The 20,488-nt window shown below is 42.8% G+C and overlaps 1 protein-coding gene across 1 annotated transcript in view; it reads left to right on the forward strand.

Annotated features, from left to right (window-relative positions):
* The window catches only part of RBFOX2 (RNA binding fox-1 homolog 2), a gene marked incomplete at its 5' end in the record, with an annotated part of 167,324 nt that overhangs the window by 139,668 nt on the left and 7,168 nt on the right, over positions 1–20,488 (forward strand). Inside the window, 6 exons of the mRNA XM_080633585.1 lie at positions 5,322–5,414; positions 8,216–8,276; positions 10,566–10,619; positions 10,793–10,885; positions 11,983–12,115; positions 17,450–17,489. Coding sequence (XP_080489711.1) covers positions 5,322–5,414; positions 8,216–8,276; positions 10,566–10,619; positions 10,793–10,885; positions 11,983–12,115; positions 17,450–17,489 — 474 coding nt within the window. The remainder of the gene's footprint in view (positions 1–5,321; positions 5,415–8,215; positions 8,277–10,565; positions 10,620–10,792; positions 10,886–11,982; positions 12,116–17,449; positions 17,490–20,488) is intronic.

Raw genomic sequence — 20,488 nt, forward strand, 5'->3', positions numbered from 1 at the left:
AGGTTAAGAGTATGAATCTAGGTTTTGATAACCCTGCCGAAAAGACTGTGCTTGCATGTCTGTTTATTTCTTCTTTGAATGGATTAGGTGCTTTGAGTTGAGCCACAAGTTTCCACTGAGTGAAAAAGATACCACCCCTTGTTACATAAAATGAATTAGAGGTCTTGTTTTAATTTTAATTCTATTTTTATAATTTTTGTCCAGTTGTCGGGAGTTGAACCAGAAATACGAATAGCGTTATTAACACAAAGAGGCTTAAGTAATTAAGTACCAGTGACCAGTGTTGCCTTCTCAGGTCACCAAATCCCTTTATAATGCCAGTGGCATGGAAGAGACCTGACCTGTGCCCCTTTATCCTAGCTCAGTGAAGTACAGTTTTATGCCTTCAACTCTGTGATACGAGACTAACAAGTTAAATTAGTCCATACACTGAACTGTTTTATTTAAACGTGAATAATCAAGGCCGAAGTTGATGGCTTGATAGTATAAACTGATTTACTGCTCCTGTGGGAGTGCCTTTCCAGTAGTGCTTGTTTACCATGCAGGGAGTTGAATTGAGGGTGCTAAATTAGCCAAAAACTGGTGCAGCAATGAGAGAGAAAGGAGCTTGTCTTCTACCAGGTTAGCTAGTTGAACTCGCAGACCATGCAGTAAGATCCATGATTGATGGAGGGAGGAGGAGGAGCGCACAGCTGGGAACAATACAGGGCTGTGAAGCCCCTGACCTGAGTTGAAGCCCCTGGCCCAAGTTGGCTGGAGCTGCTCTGAAGCCCCAAGCTCCCTCTGCACAGCTACTGGCCAGACTCCTGCTGTTGGCTCCTGGCCTCTGCCCCCTTCTCAGTTTTGTAGGAGGGATTGGCGGTGCAGCAACGCAACAAGCAGAACCAGGGAAATGATCCAGCTTAAAAAGAAAGATCCACCCCTGTGGGGTTTTATTTTGAAGGTACATTTTTGGGGTTTTAGCCTGATTAATCCCTGCATCTGGTTCACCAGATTGCACAGGTACTCAGATGGTTGCTTTATGCATATGCACCTGAATGCACTCAAAAGTGTTGCACAGAGGCAGGGAGGAGCTGAAGAGCCGCTGAATGGTGGCAGCTTGGTGTACGCCAATTCCCTCACCAATTTGAAGTGTTCATTTGTGTGTAACTTCAGTAATGTGCTTCTGAATTTCGTGCTGTGTTTCTGTCGGTGCATTCAGTCCTGCTCATCTCAGGTGGATTATAGCTGACACCCTCCTACTCTTTCCACGTGCCTTGGAAACGGATAGCCTAAACTGCTGTCTCCTTGGCCATTTTTTCAGGCTTCTAAAAGTGTTTTTTCTCTCCTTATTTCCATTATAAACAAACAAACAAAAAAAAACCAGAAAAGAAAAAACTTGGTTAAAACCAAGCACAGCAGCAGATAATGGCAAGGCCGGTTGCTGGCTGCGTGCTCCAGTGGTACAAGGCAAAGACGCTGCTGCTGAGGTGACTGGTCTAAACTCTGTGACAAAAGAAGGGTTAACAATGCATGGATTTCAAGGGGCTCTATTTAGTTTCCTTTGGTTTTCTTTTCTTTTTTTTTTGTTTTGTTTTGGGTTTTTTTTGTTTGTTTTATTTTATTTTATTTTCTTTTTTTGTTGTTTGTTTTTTTTTCTGTTTAATTTCTGTGTTCTGGCCACACCCAGGAGAGCCGTCTGCTTTTGATTTCTCCCTTTACGGTTACATGGTAAATTTTCTTTCTCATTCTTCAGAGATGGAAACATTCAAATACTATATATATATATACACATTTATTATTTTATTTTCACTGCTCATCATGTTGCTTGTTATTTATTGCAGAATCTGAGGCCAGACTAAAAGGGTGGCAGTTACTCGGTCTCTTCAGGCCCTTTGAATAAAGCTTTGGGTAAAAAGGGGTTAGTCTGGCATTGCAAATTACTCACCAGTCCTAAAAAGGTTTGCTGGGGTTATTTAGTGTTTTATGAGTACACTGAGGTTTAAACTTATTTTCTGCTTGGCAGAAGTTCCTGGCAATTGCTGGTGGAGAGGAACTGTTGAAAGTCTCAGCCTTGTTACTGTAACAGCATTATTAAACCAACCTAGTTGTATAATCTAAATTTTAGAAACCTTAAGTGTTCTGTTTTTTTACCCAGGACCGTATCTTCCCTTCTTCTGGCTCCATACCTACTAATTATGGAGCAAACCAGTACCTGCTCTAAAGCTAAGCAAGTAAATACTGGACATCAGCCACCTCTTTTTTGTTTTCTTTCTTTTTTTCAAGGGCAAGACAACCTTTGGGGGGAGAAACAGAGAATTGTTTGTTGCATATGTATTTAGGTACAAATTAATCCCTATTCTTTACAGGTCATTTGTGTGAAGGAATTAAAACTCTATGTATGTGCTATTTTTCTCTCCCACATCAAACATATGTGTATATATATAATTGCTAGGTTTTAAACTTAGAAATAACAAAAATGTCAAGCATGGCTCACCTTTTATCCTGATGAACATTTTTGAATGTTTAAGAGATGCATTAAGATGACAAACCAAGGGGGCACAAATACTGACTGCCATAGTCAACCATGTAAAGCATTAATTCAGCATTGACATTAAATGGTTCTCAACAAAGAGAGTTGCACAAGCTAAGGACTGATCTGTCAATAAAACTAAAATTGTGGGTAATCAGTTACGTTGGTCAGAATTAGCTTAATTCTGTTTTAATTCACATCGTTAATTATTTTCACATGTGGATTTATCCTACCTTGAGTTAATTTATTAAAAACATTGAAAACTCCTGTTCCCTTTAAAGCTATCTAATGATAATGTGGTTTTAAAATCCCGTACAGACTTCCCTAATTGCAAACAAATAGGAATTCAAATAGTCTTACTTTGGTTCTGGCCTGCACAGATTGATGTCTAAAAAATTACCTGCCCTGTGTTCTCTAGCTTTCAGTTCATATCATCACCGAAGACATAAATTTCATTTGGTCTCCACAGGCTTGTCTAGAACAAACAGAAATTTTAATATAAAAAGAGGGAAATAGAGATTCCTGTTGCAGTCTTCACCTCCCCTCCTCCCCTAGCCTTTAGATGCTTTTTCCCCATTATATAAAACCAGAGGGAAAGGTGTTGCTCTATTTCTCAGTCTTGCCTTTCTCCATAGGGGTTCTTTGAAGCAGACACGATACCTTATCCCTTCATAATCAGCTTTGCTATTACACCCCCCGCACCTCCCCTGGTTCCCTGCAGCATATTTGAGTGTTATATGCAGTTAGGCTGTTTTTATTAGCCCCTATCTTTTGTAGTTCCAATTTTAATCATTTAAACAGGAAAAAAAATATGCTGTTCTGAAAAAGGCATCAGGTTTTTGTTTATATAGCTTTTTATTTATGGCTGGAGAAATGAAATTATCTGAAGCTTGAAATTATTGGGCTGGAGCCCAAAGGAGTGCTCTTGTTGATCTCAACATTGCAGTAGTTGGCTAAGTTCTTTTATTATTGCTGTTCGGGGGGGAAAAAAGAAAGACCCTTGCATTTTACAAATGTGTAACAGTTTTGTGCTGGAAACCTAGCTGTGGATGATAAAGGCCAGCATGTGGAAATGGCTTGGGCTTTGTAAGATCAGTATTGTAAAGACCTTTAAAAAGCACTTGAAGAATGATGGCTTGCATGTGTCTTGCTGCCAGCAGTGCTTAGAAATCAAGATGGGAGGGGGGGTCTAGTCCCTACTTGTAGACCCCAAGATGCATGGAGTGGGCTATGAGGCTGGCATGCCATTGTCCTGACAAGGCATAGCTGTAGATCACTTACATCACCTCCCTCTCCAGCTAGTATTAGGAGTTTCCGTTGCATCACATGCAAGCTTTGTTCTTCCTGATCCTGAGGGCCTTGGAGCCAGCAGAGATTACTCTCCATACATTAAACCCCTATTTACTTTTTACCAAGCCACAGGAGTCAGTTACTCCTGTGCTTAAGGTACCTTAAAAGCAGAATGCAACAAAGGTTTTTGTTTGGCCCTGCTGTCTGTAATGGCAAGAAGAATATCTCATCACAGTTGCCTGTAGTAACACACCATTTTTTACTTGTTAAAATCCTAATTGGCTCAGTCATGTTGCCTCTGTTTTAATGTCAGTGCACCCATCTCCGTGGAAAGAAGCATGATCTCTTACTCTGCCCTGTTACACGACTGCATGAGTTGGCAGCAGCCTGAGCATGTAGGACAGGCGTGTTGCATGTGCCTTCATGAATACGGTAAACCTAAATTCATCTAACTAAAGGGACATTTTAGTGGTCCTTGAGCCTTTGTGCTTGCTGCAGGCAGAGCACATCAATGTCAATTCATCTCCAATTTCATGTTCTGACTAGGCAGAGATTTGCTGCTATCCACGGCACAGAGGTTGCCATCTCAGAACAAAGCTTAAGTAAGATGGGTAGCAGGGTGGGAGGGAGGTAGCTGTGGGTCAGCAGTGTCAGACAAACCCTTCCTTTCCTGATTAATTGGCACTTAGGTGTTTGGATTTGCACTCAAGTCCAACACGTTATACATAGGAAAAATTTGAAACTCTAAATCTTCACGTTAAGTAATGTTTATTTGATGGTGCCTCCTAGAAGCCCTGCTTACTTCCAGGGTCCCGTAAATTATTAGGCAAGTAAGAGTAGACAAGAGTGTGCCCCGAAGAGCTTACAAGGGATGCTTTACAAACAGCCCTTCCTCTCAGCAGTTTTCTAAGGTAGGTAATTATTATTGTCTCCATTTTACAGGTGGGAAAAGCAAGGTTCAGTCTTTGATTTACCCAAAGCTTCGCAGAATTCCTGGTGCCAGGCGTGAACTCAGATCACTGCTCGCTCTCATAGCAGTTTCTCAAGAGAACGAAGTGCTGCTCAGTGTTGATGTCCTGTACTGTGTCTGGGGTGGGCGGCGGGTCCTCCAAAGCATGTGTGTTAATGAGCAGAGGGGAGAGAAGCCCAGCTTGGGCTCGACCAGCTTGCCTGTGTCAGAGCAGGGTTTAGTGTTTTTAAACAACCAAAACAAACCAAAACATTGTCGAGTAACTTTGTACTTCTTTTTTGGTCTGGCCTCAATTGCTTTTATGTTTTCTTTATTTTTATTTTTTTTTAATTATTATTCTTATTATGATTACAGTTCCTTTATTTTATCGAATTTAATTTCTTTCATTTATGAAACATGCATGAACCAACAATGTGACTCTAGGAGGTTATTGCTGAGTTGTGCTGATGTTGATTTCATACTGTGATATTTTTTCTCTATTTACCTAGAGATCAGTATTTCAATATATAACGATGTGCATGTTTTCCCCCCTTCTCCCGCTGCATGCAGGGATTCGGGTTCGTAACTTTCGAGAATAGTGCTGATGCAGACAGGGCCAGGGAGAAATTACACGGCACCGTGGTAGAGGGCCGTAAAATCGAGGTGCATGTCTTCAGTAATTCAATTTCTTCTTTATATTTATTCTTTTGATTTCTTTTTGTGTCTTGCCTCACTTATTTCACATTTGGATCCCAGTCTTGTGTGTGCGTGTGTGTTTGTGTCCGTGTCCTTCACCTCCCTGCACTGAAATGTATAAAAGTTTACACCCCTTACGGAATATTTTTTTTGTTCTTTTGGGTATTTTTTTCTTTTCTTTCTTCTTTTATTCAGTTTTGTTGGGTTTTTTTTTTCCTACCCACTCCAAATTTTTGCCCTTCTGCTGTCTTGATTTTTCCTTTGCTTCAGTTTGCGAGGCTCCAATTTCCTGTTACCAGGCCTGAACAAAACTAACTTGAAAGAGTACTGTCTGACTTCTAACTCTGTGTCCAAAAAAGAAAGCAGGGGGCCAGCCAGTATCCTCTCTTTCCTCCGAGGCCAGTTCTCCTCCACGCAAGTGTGAGATGATGCCCATGGTGGGAGGGAAGGGGAGACACAGGGCAGAAGCCCTGAGTGGGTCATGCTATGCATATACTGCTTGTTTCTTGACCTGCCCGCTGTCAAGAGTTGACTCAGTGAAGGCTAAGCCTTAAAGTTTATAGCTCTCACTGCAGGGGAGTGAGGGGTTAATGTTGGCTGGCCAACGTGGCCACGTATTGGGCATGCCTGATGTTGACCTCTTTGGTGTTCCACTGTGTTGAAGGCTAACTGGCTTCTTCCCTCTCTCCCTCTTTCTTTAAAAAAAAAAAAAATAAAAAAAATAAAAAAATACAAATATTAAAACAAAAAAAAAAAAAAAAAAAAGAAAAAAAGCCACCGTTTTTGAGTAAGATGTCTGCATATTTTGCCTTTTTTTTGTTTTGTTTTTTTTATTTCCCTTTTCGATGGTTTAGCGTTTAGGGCCCTTCACTTGACTCACTCTTTCCATGGTAACTATACACAATGCTGGCGATGGTACGAGTTGGCGGTAAGTGAAACAAAAGCGCTAGAGAAGAAGCTTTTTTTTTCTTTTTTTTTTTTTTTTTAATTTTTTCTTAAAATTATAAAAAACCAAAATTAAATAAGAAAGAAAAAAATCCATCTGCCATCTCACATTAACACTACGAAATGTGATTTGACTTGTTGTCCCCACCCGCCTCCTTCCCCTTTCTCCCCCTTTTATTTTCAATGCTGTTGAGTAATGCCGCCTGGACTTTGGATGTACATATTGTTTTGTAGCAGTCTGAGCTGTTTGATTACTGACTTCATGGTGACTTCCCCTTGCACATCTTACTCAGAGTTACTGAACTCCAGTTTGGCTGGTTTTTATTAATGCACCCATTTCCTCTTCTCTCCCCTGCCCCTTTTCCTGCTGCTCTCTCTTTCTGAGACCTGTTTGTAGCTGTTACTGTTTGGTTTCTCTCTTTTTCTTTCTCTCCTTCCCACCCCCCCCAACCCAGTTTATTTCTTTACTCGGTTAAATGCAGCTGTTGGTCTCTTTGCTGACTGGTGGTTTCTGATCGGTTCTGGCAATTTTTCCTTTAAGTGCTTGTGTTGCACTTTGCTGTAGCAGCTGATTTCAGGCACTCGCTCCATCTTAATGATTGTCTGTGAGACCCTATCTCCTCCCTCCTTCCCTCCCTACCCTCTGAATCAATTGTGGTTTGTTTTTTTTTTTTTTCTTTCTTTTATCTGTGTGTGTTTAACTGCATGCTCTCAGTCTCATCATTGTTGTTTCCCATTCTTTCTTTTTAAATGTGAAATGTTTCTATTGTTTTGGGGCTGAAATGAGAGTAAAATGTAGCTCCAGACTCCCCACCCTGCATACGCTCACCATCCATAAGTCTCAAGGGCCCGAGGCAGCTTTTGTTTTTGTATCCCTTCTTTTTATTCCTTCTTCAAACTGGCCTCAATTCCCATTTGGCATGGGTTTTGATAAGTTACTGATGTTGTAGAAGGACTTCACCCTCCTTGCAAGAACTTTGAGGCTGTCTTGACACGGGGCTGCAGTAACTTGGCTTCCAAACTGGTCCATCCTTTCTTTATCAGCACCATCTCTGTGGTAACACCTCACTTGCTTGAGCAATCAAACTGCTTGGAAGTATGCAGAGCTCTGTAAAGAGGGTGGAGGGCACAATAAAACCAAAAAAGACTCAGGTCTGCTGCTATGTATTTCTTCTTTTTGTTCCATGAGATTTGTGACAAGGAAAAAATAATCTGGGAAAAGATTGGAAAATGAGGAGGAGGAAATCGGTGAACACAGGCCATCCAAACAGTTGCTGGCATGCCAGAAATCTCCTCAAGCCTTGGGAGGTCAAATCTAAAGCTGATGGACTCCGGGCTACCTTTTTCTATCTAAAAAGCCTGTTGAGCCAGCAGCCTGCTGGGACCCAATCTGAATGGTGAGCTTGAGAAACAGTTCAGCTCGTGCAGCGCCTGGTTCAGTTCCCCTACCCTGGGCTGCAGAGATTATTGCTGCCTCTTGAACAGAACCTGGACAAAACCTCCAAAGTTTTACCCTTTTGATCAATGAGCTGAAGAAAACCATGTGCCAAGGGGTGGCAGGGCGATGGAGAATCTGCACTTTACTCTCACTTGCCTTGTGTTTAATGCAGAATTTTAAAGTGCCATGTTTAGCTGTAACTTTTATAATTAAATGGCAACTGTTAAAAGTAATTTAAAGATTGCATTTTTTCTAAAATTAGTTGTTTAATTTTTTTTGCTCAGAGAAATATAGTGTGTGTGTGTGGTATCTGGAGAGTTTTCCATCATTTTCCCTAATGCCCTATGCTTCCTTCCCTCTTCCCCCTCCCCTTTCTTACTTTTAGGTTAACAACGCCACTGCACGAGTGATGACCAATAAGAAGATGGTCACACCATATGCAAATGGTAAGAGAAGCTGTTTGTACTAATGATGAGCTGAAAGGTTGGAAGAAAGACAAAGGGAAAAGTCATGACATCTCCTCAGGACCAAAAGAAACCAACAAAACCCCACAAATCCTAATTTCTAGCATTATTCTTCAGTGTGAACCCTTAGGCATTTATGGAGGAGTACCATTTTATAGGTGGAGAAGTGGGGACACAGAGCAGTAGTGACTTACCCAACGTGGCCAAGCTGAGTAAAGCCACAGACCAGTGGCCTGTCTACCACTGCTGCAGGCTGATGCTGTACAGTGGGATGTTCAGTACTCCTGAGTCTCCTTGCCATCACTTTGATACCAAAATATGAATGCAGAAGCATAACTAAGATACATAATTAGATGTATCTCGGTTTAGGTTCTAGATGTAAAAGTACAGCTGCCCCCAAGCAACCGGGAAAATGGAGGCATTGCGCTGCTTTGTTCGCTCCCTTTTGTCATACACTCCGCCTGCTTTCAGCCATTTACCAGTGAACCTGAACAGAGAAAGACCAAGTTGCTTGGGTAGTGAAGAGTCTTGTTTCATCAGGATATCTTGATGGTTCTGTCTGTGCAGTAATTTTGTTGCATAGGCATATATAGCATAAAAAGTCACTCTCCCAACAGAACATGGATGTTGCCTTGATAGAGATTTGAATCTAAGTCTTTGTCCTGAAACAGGCAGAAAAGTTCTTTTTGGTCTGAAAATGTACCCAAATGGCTTCAACAAGGCAGGAAGCTGCATATAGGTAGTTGCTAGTGGAGGAGTCAGTTCTGATTACAACATAAGACTCTGAAGTCAGAGGATATTAGTTTTATTTGTGGCTCTGCTACTCACTTCTTGTGTGGCTCTTAGCAGATAAATCTTATTTTGGTTAAAGAAATGGGGGAACAGGGCCAGGCAGAAAGTCTGGGATTCTGAGTCTCAGTGTCTGAAAGGAACCAGGAGATTCTGTAGCAAAAGGCTAGTCAGCCATTTTATGTTGCCCTGAAAATACATATGACTGGTAAAATAACTTGGCTTACTTGTGAAACCCTGATAACGGGCAGGAATATTTTGCTTTTGCAGCCAGCAGCTTAAAGCCAGTTAAAGTTATTAGTATTATTAGTTATTAGTATTCAGTATTAGACAAGGCTTAAGGCATCCTCTGACGAGTGGTTGTACGACTGTTATTAAACATGAGGGTAGATCCCAGTCTTTTCATTGCCACTGCTCATTTGAGTATTTTGCCATCGAGCCAGGAGATGGAGGAGTGGTGTTGATGGGCTTCAGTTCGCAAAGTTGTTCATAGGGTTTGTAGGCTGGTTAGAGGTGTTTAAGCGCAGTAAGTGCATCAGGACTCAGAGACAGAGGAAAGGCATGGATTTATTTAAATAAAAATACCTGTGTGATTGGTAGCTGAACAGCTGAGGTCTTTGCTGAAAGGAATGCTTTGTGGAAGCAGATCATGTTGTTGGCTTTACATCCCTTCTCTCCCCCAGTAGAAAGGTGATAGCAGCGGGACAGATAGCTTTCCACAGCTGATTGGAAATGTATTCCTCCTTATGCCCCAGTGATGACTTCTTTAAGAACTATTCTCTTGTAGGTTTTATGTTGATGACTTGCAGTTCTTGCCAATTACCCAGATGATACTAAAATCAATTCTCTGGGAAGGCTTTCACCTGAAAAAGCAGCATAAAGAAGACAGGAAATGCTAAAATAAGAGACAGGAGAAAATGTGAGATGAATAGGCTGAATTGCTTTTCTGCACCGTAGGCACGTAATTCAGTTAATGAGGAAATTCTGACAGTGTTGGTTTTTAGCAGGTCTCTAGCAAATTAAGACAGAAGGGTGTTTGGAGAATTTCAGGCTGTAAATTGACTTGCTCAGGATGACAGTCTGGGCTGGTGGCTTTAGAGAGGTTTTGGACTCACAGTGTGCCTGGTGGAAGCAGAGAGGAGCTGGCAGCAAGGTTCATGCAGGGAACGCAGGGTCGCATGGTGCTCGTGGCGAATATGCATATAAGGTAGTTGGCATTCCCTCAGCGGAGCCTCTGCTGTGCTTCGGATCAGCTGATGTTTTGCTGTTCCCTCCGATACAGCGACCTGTACCTAGAACTTGACATTAGAAAAAGGCAGTTGGCCTCCATCTACACCAAGGGGGATTGAGGCGAAGCAGAAATTGGAAAGAGCTGTGCATGTGAAGCTGGGGCGCATGCAAGAGACCGTTCCCCCTACCCACGCTGCCCGCTCCTTCTCTTGGTGTAGATTTTGGCATTCACTGCAGTCTTTGTTGTTTCAGGTTGGAAGTTGAGTCCTGTGGTTGGAGCGGTGTACGGCCCTGAGTTATATGCAGGTAGAGCTTAAGTAGATGCTTCCACTTCTGCCATTTAACTGCAGTGGTGTTTGTTTATGTTCTCAAGCTGCTGTTTCTTTATAACCTTTTTTACGTTTTGTTGTTGTTTCTTTTTTCTTTTTTTTTTTTCTTTTTTTTTTTTTTTTTTTTTATTCTTTTTAAAATCAAATCAGCGTCCAGCTTTCAAGCAGATGTCTCGCTGGGCAATGACGCCGCAGTGCCCCTGTCAGGAAGGGGGGGTATTAACACTTACATTCCTTTAATCAGTAAGTAGCCCCCATTGGCCCCTATATTGTTACTGTGCTTGAGTTAACAATGACCTGTTACCCTTCTTTTCTCCAGTCTGTATAATATATACTTGAAAGGATGGGTTGCCCTGGGAATGGGTTTACCTTGAGCCAGAGTATACTGTGCTGTAACTTGTTCATCTGCAGTGTGTTTCTTTACTGGCGAATGGGTCTCTCTGAGTGATGAGGAGGCTGCAGAACAAGGGGAAGGGATGTGTGAGGAATTGGTCATTCCCTTGCTCCCCTCCCCCTTTTTGAATTCAAAGAAACCAAACAGACAAAATCCCTAAAGTACATATTATACAAGCTGCTAAATCGCGAGTCTGCAGGGCCCCTCGTGGCATGCACCTGGACGCACATTGGGTTGGGTTTGCGTCCTGGGACTCCTTCCCTCTTGGTATCTGTTTATTACGTGTTTGCAGATGCCTCTGAGGTTTTACATCATTTCGTCGCAAGCCAGTTTACTCCAGTGTAAGTGTAATAAACCAGAGCCAGTTACTGGTCATGCTTGTTAAATGAAGGTGGGCTCTCAGTAAACTGGCACTTTTTGGGAAATTTCTGCTGCTGTTATATGGGCTATCTTGTCTTTCAGGCTTTAAAATGAACAGACAGAGGATTGGGTGGCAAAGAGTGGGAGGGGAAAGGAGGGAAGAGACTGATGTAAGTTGGTTGACTTTAAGGGCCTCTTGACAAATTACTTTAAAAGAGCCTCTGCAGTTTTGGAAGAGCCGCCTGCTGTATTGATAGTAACTCTCTGCGCTTCTCAGACTCTAACCAGACTGCATGGCGGTGTCAAAAGGCGGGGGGATTCGTACCCTGTTTGTGGTGGGCGAGGCATGCCAAAGCATTAACCTCTTGCATGCCAAACCTCTCTGCAACCCCTCTTCCCCCAAAGGCCATGGTGTAGCAGGAAGTATGTATTGGATGCTTGCTGGGTTATAAGCATGCCCCTCTGCAGGACTGATGCAAAATGTCCCACCGCTGTGGAGCTCTTGTGTCACTTTGTTTGAAGCAGACGGTTGTCCTCTGGAAGGGAGCTCGGATCCTTTTCACCTCCACCTTGTCTGTCTTTACAGTTCCAGGCTTCCCCTATCCAACTGCAGCCACCACAGCAGCCGCATTTCGGGGAGCCCACCTGAGGGGCCGAGGAAGGACAGTGTATGGGGCAGTCCGGGCGGTACCTCCCACAGCCATCCCTGCCTACCCAGGGTAAGCCCTAGTCACAAGAGCAGAGTGCTCTGCACAACCGTGTCAAATAGCTAATCGGTTTAACCATAAAATAACTAAAATTGTCTGGATGGTGAGAGTCAGGATATTGCTAGTGCCAGAGCATTCTGCACATGATGGCATCCACTGGGGTCAAACCTAAATTTATCTCTCTTAAGTTCGTGACTGAAACAATTTTCAGTACTTGCAACAGCTTAAAGTACTGATGGATTCCTTCTCATAATTCCTCAATTTTTCTGTGTGGTATTCATCATCCATTGACCCAGTATGTTATAGTGCTGCTGAGAAGGACACAAAGACAGAAGGTCTAAAATGTCTGAAAAGGTTCTGCTCTTTGCACTCCATTTGCATTTTCATATCCAGGAATGAGGAATATTATCCATTACCTTCATGCCTCACCATCTGGCAGTAGGACACAGAAGAGCCAGTTACCCACAATGGATTTGCTTTCTTTGTTGGAGACGGTTTAAAAAGGTTTAAAACAAAGATTAATCAAGTCCATTAATTCAAATCTGGGAGTGTTGGGGATACAGGGAGAACGGAAGTGCAGCGTTCTTCTGACTATTGTCTGAAGCAATGGTGGATGTGTAGCCTTAGATTCTTTGCCCTCTGACTTTTCAGTAGTAATGCAGTGGAATAGATGCTGTTATAAAAGTATTCTGCTGTTTAAAAGTACAGGGAACTAGGTTCGTGTACGAGTTTTGGGTTGGGTTTCTGTTTAAGTGTGATGTAACAACAGATAAATCAGCAAATCCCTTTCAAACTCTCTTATTTTGTGTCTGATTTTGAGGATGCTTTATTCATGTTGCCTATCTCTGGGATTTTACTTGCCGTATTTTCCAGGCAGTGTTCTCAGAAAGAATAGGAGTAGGAATGAATCCTCCAACACAAAGAAATGGACTGGCCCTTTTTTCCTTTAGACTAGCCCCAAAAGGGAAGAAAATAAATTGCAAACCCCTTGTTAAAAACACAAGTGGAATACATACACATCAGTGCAATGAGCTGGCCTCATATGTGCTGGATAAGCTTGCAGAACCTTCTCTAGCAGATTAAGTGGTGAGAACTACTTCCTTTTCAGAGTCCACTCTCATATTTAAAGTAGAGCTCAAGGAGGCAAGCTGCAGTGGTCATGTATCTGTCTAGCTTTGCTCTCCAGCAAATCTGGCAATGTTTGTTTAATTCACCAGAAGACTTTCAATAAAAGCTCTTGTCTGAACACGCTGGCTTTCTGAACAGAGTGTTTCTTCTGGGTTTTCAGATCCACCTCTCTTTGCCACCCCTCCTAGGTCAAGCTCTATATTCTCTAACCATAGCCTCTGACCTGCAGCTTGTCTGTTGCTATAAACATGACCCAGTCTGTTGTTATTAGGAAGTGCTCCACAGTGAAACAGAGATGCAAAGCTGAGCTAAGTGCTGCCGTCTAGCAGAATACAAAATAGTTGCACTGGGGAGGGAGGATGTGCTCTTCATCCCTCGGAGTAACGGCTGGAGCATTCCTAGCAAGAGGCTGTCATGAGTGGCACACTGGGAGAGACTCTGGGCCTGAGTCCTATATAAAAGGTTTATTTTTGTTTGGAATATGGGCCAGACTCCAGTGATTATCCCTTCCAAATACTGTCTCATGACTGCATTTACTTACATTATGTTGAGTTTGTCTGACCCTGCTGACTGATTTCACACCTTGGTGGGCAGTGTGTTTATCCAGTAAACATTTACAGGGCAGCAGTAAACAAGGCAGGTGCACAAATGGCCCAGAACTGTCCCTAGTTCCAAGCAGTGGGATGTAATTAACTAATTCTCATGCTTGTTGTCATCATATTCTGAATCTCTACCAGATATTTTGTTGAAGGAATTCAATTCCTTGTGGAATTATGCAAAATATGCTCTTCAGTTCCATGTTGCAGTAACTTGTAGGACAGCCACTGCTCTATGCGGGTTCTGCTGACCTCTGTAGAGTTAGGGGCAGGCACACATTCCTAACACTTTACCCTGAATCAGTTGCTTTCTTACTGGCCAGTGGAAAGACGACACTGTAAGATCAGTCAGCAACACATGAGTTAAGATGTAGTGAGGTCAGGATGTAGTGAGTCATTTGGAAAATGACAGTAAAGTAAGCTGCAGGTTAACTCAAACCTGGTAGGAGGAACTGGTTTTCACAAACCTCAGCGGTGTTTAAGTTATAAAACTTAAAGGTATCACTGCATTTGAGAGCTTAACAGAATTAAAGTATACAGAATGTAGATTAATAAAAGCTCATTGAATTGCCATACTGGATCAGACCTGAGGGTCATTCAGGTTAAGAGTAAGTTTTGACAGTGTCTAGTGCTAGATACCCCAGAGGAAGCTGCAGGAAATGATGTTGTTCTTAATAGTTTTAACGTTTATTTCAAGACCTCAAACTAAGGTTTAATAATGCATATGTGGAATGTACATACTTATGTATGGACATGGCTGTTTATCCAGTGAGGGCTGTTCATACCTTAGAAAGCAATTGCTCGGACTGTTGAAGACGATGTTAGATAGTCACCTGGATCTGACCTCAGAATACAAATGCAACCTTCAATTTACTACCGAGGCAGCATTCAGTAGAAGTAAGGAGACATTATAACCTCTGATATATACCATGAGTAAAATCTTTACTGGAATATTACCCTGATTTGTAGCAGCCATGCTTTCTAAACAAGGATGCTGACATATTACCAAAAAGCTGTAAGAATTCAGTCAATCTGGAAAAAAACCTTGCCTACTATAAAACTCTCAAGCTAAATAACATCGATCATTTTTATTTCTCAGACTGTAGGTTAGGTGTTGACTTGATCATGGTCATCAAGTATCTATATGAACAGTAGGCTTGCCATAGTAAAGACCATTTTAGTCTTGGAGTGTAAATACGTAGAGGATTCACTGACTTGAAGTTAAAAGTAGATAAAAATCAGATTAGCTATAAGGTAATAGGGAGCTTTGTGGGTTTGGAGTGGTTTTTGGTTCCTTTTACAACACAGTCAATTGTTGTTATACCTAAGTGATATGGCTGCTTTACGAACAGCATATTTCTTTTTCTCATGGATATATTTTAGCTCAGCCAGTGGGCTTTCTGCAGATGCCACTGAGATTTGAGAAGCTGCTGGGCTGCTTCATGCTTCTGGTCAGTCTACATAACCAGAATGGTCTCTGTGGTTCTCAAACTTAAGGAATTCTCCCAGTTTTTGCTAGCATTAAGAATCACAGATACAGATATTCTGGCATATAAATTAACCTTGCTAAATTTCAGCCCTGGCAGTCAAGTCCTAACTGAAGGAGAGATGGAGGATGCACATCTGCTTGGTGGTTTGAACCCAGGAAGTCTTACCTGTTACTGGTGTTCCGCACAGTTTTCTCTGGAGAACTGATGCTGGCATCTCTTGCTGACAGTATTCTAAGTTACAGGAATAGTGGCCTGATCCAATGTGGTAATGCTTATATTCATCCAACTGATTGTGTTCAGAATAACTGTTAAAACTGCTAACCTGTTCATAAACCAACAGTCACTTCCTCTGTCATGCGTTTGCCTTTCCTGCAGGAGCAGGTGGAGTATCACTGCTAAAACACTCCTGGTCCTAGATAGAGAACCCAGCAATGTAAGTCACTGCCCCAGGAGCCAAATTCTTTGTTATGTGGTTGTAAAAACTTAGCTTCAACAAACATGATCTTATGGCCTGCTTCTCCCTGCTGAAGTGGCTCCCCTCTTCCTCTAACAAGGGTCTCTATCTTCACACCTGCTCCCAGCGCTCTTGGAGACCATAGTAACTTTGTCCATTGGGAATGGATTGTACTTTTCTTGGGGAAGACAGCAAGACTAAATTATTCAAGCAGTAGCTAACACTGCAACAGATTTTCTTTTAATTTTATTTTACTTTTTAGTAATAGCATGCAGAATTTTGGCAAGATCTGCTGGGCTTTTTTTGTGTGTGCGTGCCTTACAAGAGGTGGGTGTCTGAGGGTGGCAGGCTCTTGGCAGCTTTTCACATTCCATCTGATGAGTCAAAAATTATAATCAAAAGAAAAGGTAGTTTTCCAAACCTTCTTTTTCCTTAATGCTACTGGTAAGTCATGCACATCAGATCCATGAACATCACAGATGGTGGGGCTAATGCTTTCTAAAGCCTTGAGCAAGTTTGTGCATAGCTATTCAGAGGACAGAGCAGGAGGAAATTCCTTAGTGTGGAAGCACACGCGGAACAGCACATGGGTGGGGGGCATCCCCTATCTTCCTTCCTCATCCTTCCCCTACCCCTGTCCCCAAAGCAAGCTGCATAGTCTTACGCTAGCGAATGCTCTGGTAAGAGTGGCTCTTTGGGAACCCCAGGCTCTGGTTTAACCGTCTTCTGCTTGAAGTTCTGAGAGAAAGAAAACTATGGCTTAAAGCAGAAAAAGCACTATCCCATGGAGACCCTTCCAGTTGCTCCTCTCTGCTGTGGAATAGGTCGTTACTACCAGGGATTCCCACTGCACCTTTCAATTCTTGGACCTTGGACCAGTCACCTAACCTTTTTAGCTCATTATCTCTGCTTGTGAAAGCAATGCATTGTGGGTATTTTTGGTTTTTTCTTTTTAATTACATTTCTCTGTGTTTACTTTGATCAGAATTGATTGACTTGTTTTCCTGAGGTGTTGCATCGGTTCTTTCAGATGCTGAATAATAATACTTTGCATGCTTGTGTGATCAGCCAGATCTTATCGCATGTCTAATGTGCAGGGTAAAAGCAGGTGATGTATGGATGTCAGAAACAAAAGTCATGCAGCCCCGTGGAGCTCGAAATACATAATCATACACAACTCTCTGAAGCGTGCTTCTGACATAGGTGACTCCAGCCCCTGTGGGAAGCCTTCTGAGGGGCTCCTCGATTTCACAAGCCCATTTCGTGAAGCCAATGTTTCCATGTATTTAGGGGGTAATTAAAATCATTCCAGGAGAATAAGCAGAGTGGAGGTTTCTAAACCCTTGTTTCTCTTCTTCAGGATATCAGATCTTTTTGAGTCTATTTTTACCATACAAGATGGTGGTTCCCCTCCCTCTCTCCTTCGCATACTGTCTCCCCCTCTGCCCGCCCCTTCCCCCTTTGCATGCCATGGAAGATGACTTGGAGCCGTCTACGTGCGTGCGCACACACATTCTCTCGCTGATTTGCTCCTGCCAAAAGCCTAGGTTGTGGATTCATACATCACCTGCCTGTGTAAAACGCATGTGCATGCTGCCGTCCTCAATAACCGGAATGTGTTTTCTGTTCTTTTGTTTTTTGTTTTTTGTTTTTTTGTTTTTGTGTGGATTTTCTGCAGTGTGGTTTACCAGGACGGATTTTACGGTGCTGACCTCTATGTAAGTACACACACCGGAGCCTTCTTGTCCCCAACCCCTGACAAGCCAGCCTTTTTTTTTTATTTATTTATTTCTTTCTTTTTATTTTTTTTTCTTTTATTTTGGTTTGTTGGTTTGGTTTGGTTTGGTTTTTTTTTAAATATCATTTACTTTAATTTTCTTCTTCCTTGTGGATATATATATTTATATATTTAGGAATGCAAGCATGCTTCTCTGTCACTGCGCTTGCCCCTGGGTGCAAGACCTAAGCCTTTGGGTTTCCTGATCATTGCCAGGGTCAGTCTACTGGGTGTCCTGTCCCTCACATGCACACTGGTACTAATCAACCTGAGAGATGATTAGCAAATTCAAATTTCTCTCAACACTTCTCTCGTTGACATAATTCGGATATAAAGATAACAGGACTGGTTTAGCCTCAGACCTTCCCTTTCCTTCTCCCCCTTCCGCCCTCCCCTTTCTCTCCCCTCTTGGGACCCTTTCAGGTTTGATCTGTGCAGCCCACACTAAACTGAGCGAGCTGTATGTTTAAAAATGTTCATGTGCCACTGGGATGTAGAGATTATCCCTTTGGGGAAGACACAGGGACTGATTAAAAATGGAGACTGAGATGCTGGAGTGAAAACTGACATCTCATTTTGCTGGTAGAAATGGTACCTAAATAGGCTAGATTCTCTCGCCTCTTTGGGGAATTGTAAAGTACAAATATGTGGAGATGTTCGGTTAGAAGAATCAGCAGCCTCCTCCTGGCTGGGAGTTAGCTCTGATACCATGGGAGACTTTGTCCTGTCATTGTCTTTGTCCTATCCAGCCAGTCTGCATTGGAAATCTCCAGGGCATCTGTATATACATAGGTGGGTCATGCATGGGAGGGGTTCTGGCTGGCCAGTGAGAAAAGTGGTTTCCTCTCCAATGGAGAGCTGTTGCAGAGCAGTTATGGTAGGAATATGCCTTTCAAAGCCGAAGTGTTCAGGTCCACTACTGCCATTGCAGCTTGTGGACTGCCTAGTTCTAGCAGAGTTGCCTTTTGTGGCATCATATGTAATAACTCTTTGGAGCTGGGGGCAATTCTGTAGCAGGTAGTGGCACAGTTGTCAGCGTGGATTTCACATCCCTGGTCCTTTGAAGGTGCTACTCCTGACATTTATAGAGAGGACCCTGGGGTTAGACTCAAGATAACGGATGGAATTAGCTCTTGGATTTTGTTGGCTTATATTGAGGGTCAAGTCTTGTAAAGTGCTTTTCCCAACACAGTTACAGCAGTTGTAAGACGTGCGCTCTGAGCATAGCAATACTGGGTCCGTTTCTTCATTCTTACGTACACTGTTATGTGTGCAGCCCTTTAAAAATTGATCTGCCCAGTCAAGTGTTCCTTTATAAAACTGTGTCAAGGACTACAGAGTGTGCTGGGTTTTCCCACTTCACTCCTAAAACACCAGCTTTACAGACCACTGACTTTGCCTACAGCAAAATGAGCAATGCTTAGTGCCTCTTCCTTCAGAGTATGGCATATAAGAGGCTGTCATGTTGAAAGGGAGGACTGGCCAGGCTTGCTTCCCATTTCTTTTGAGGAAGCTCCTTCAGAGCTTCCATGGCAGAGAGGAGAGGCTTATTTAACCTGTTTTAAGGACAAAGACTTCATTAATGAAGAATCCTGGTAACCACTTGGTGCTGCATTACAGTGGCATCACGTAACACAAAACCAAGCTCCCAAGTCCGGTTGGAACCATTGGGTTGACTTCTAACAACTTTGATGTATTGGCTCTGATCTCACTGTCAGAAAGCAGGATGATAGCAAAGGGGACTCCTAAAGGTAGATGGTGGTGCTTTTTCTTATGTTATTGGTGCCCAGAGCTCACTGATGGAGCTGAGGAAAAAATTGCCATAATCCAGACATGAAGTTACTCTCCCAAACAATTTGCTTGGCACATGTAGAAAGATTACAGCATTGCTGTGCCACACTGACTTGTCATGCTTCTCACTGCAGTGCTTCTGCCCCTTTGGTTGCTCTGAAAGGCTTGTGCTGATTGTGGAAGGGGTGGCAGAGGGTACTTCAGTTAGGACTGGGGCAGGGGGGTAAAGTAAAATTGAGGTTCCCTCAGGTCTTTTGAGTCTGTAGGGTTGTGTCAAGGAAGGGTGGAAAGGAGCAGAGCTGGCAGGGAGATGTTAATGGTAGGCAAGATGAAGGGGAAGTGTCCCAAGTTTGGGCTGCTTTTCTGCATACATGTTATGCACCAATTTCTCATTTTCCTTCTCCTCCTCTTCCTCACTCCTTTTTCTTTCCTGGGGCAACCATCCTGCTAGCCATTTCTTCTGCTGAAGAAGGCATTCCATCTGTTGTTGGATGCACCTCACTTTGGCAAGACACCTGAATTCGTAAAACAACCTGCCCCAGGATGCAGAGGGCTTCATTTTGGCTCATAAGAAAAGTTATTTCTTCTACAGTGGGGCCAATCTGGGTGGCGGGGGGGAAACCCAAACAAACCCACCTGTGCAACAACTGCTCTTGCCTGTGAAAAGCGTGCTTGCATCCACTGGAAAGAAAAGGCTGGTGAGCCCCGCTGCGGGCTGTTTGTATGATTGTTTCTTTCCACAGCTGTGTTTTTTTGAACTGCTCTTCCTGTGTTCTGTTATAGAATAGTCTTACAGGAACCAATCATTAGCGCTAAAATACCTCAGGTAGGAGTGCCAGTGTGACCTGCCAACCGATCAGATTGTGGATTGCAGTGGAAAAAACTGAATTATACTAACCATTCCAGCACCACATTAGAGATGGGAACAGAGGCTTTTATAGGGCAGCGCAGACTCACGTGTGAGCCAAGCCCCCGCTGTAGCAGGGCGGCGTGTGTCCAGATTTCACACCAAGTGGCATTTCATTCAAAAAACCAAAACAAGTAAATTCAGTGGAAGGGTTAACAAGGTCATGCTTGTCCCATTACCATGTAGAAGCACCTGCTGCAATGGACACCGTTGTCCTGTCACCTCTTTTAATTCATTCATGC

This window comes from Psittacula echo (assembly GCF_963264785.1).
Source record: "Psittacula echo genome assembly, chromosome: 1".
NCBI classification, from domain to species: Eukaryota; Metazoa; Chordata; class Aves; order Psittaciformes; family Psittacidae; genus Psittacula; species Psittacula echo.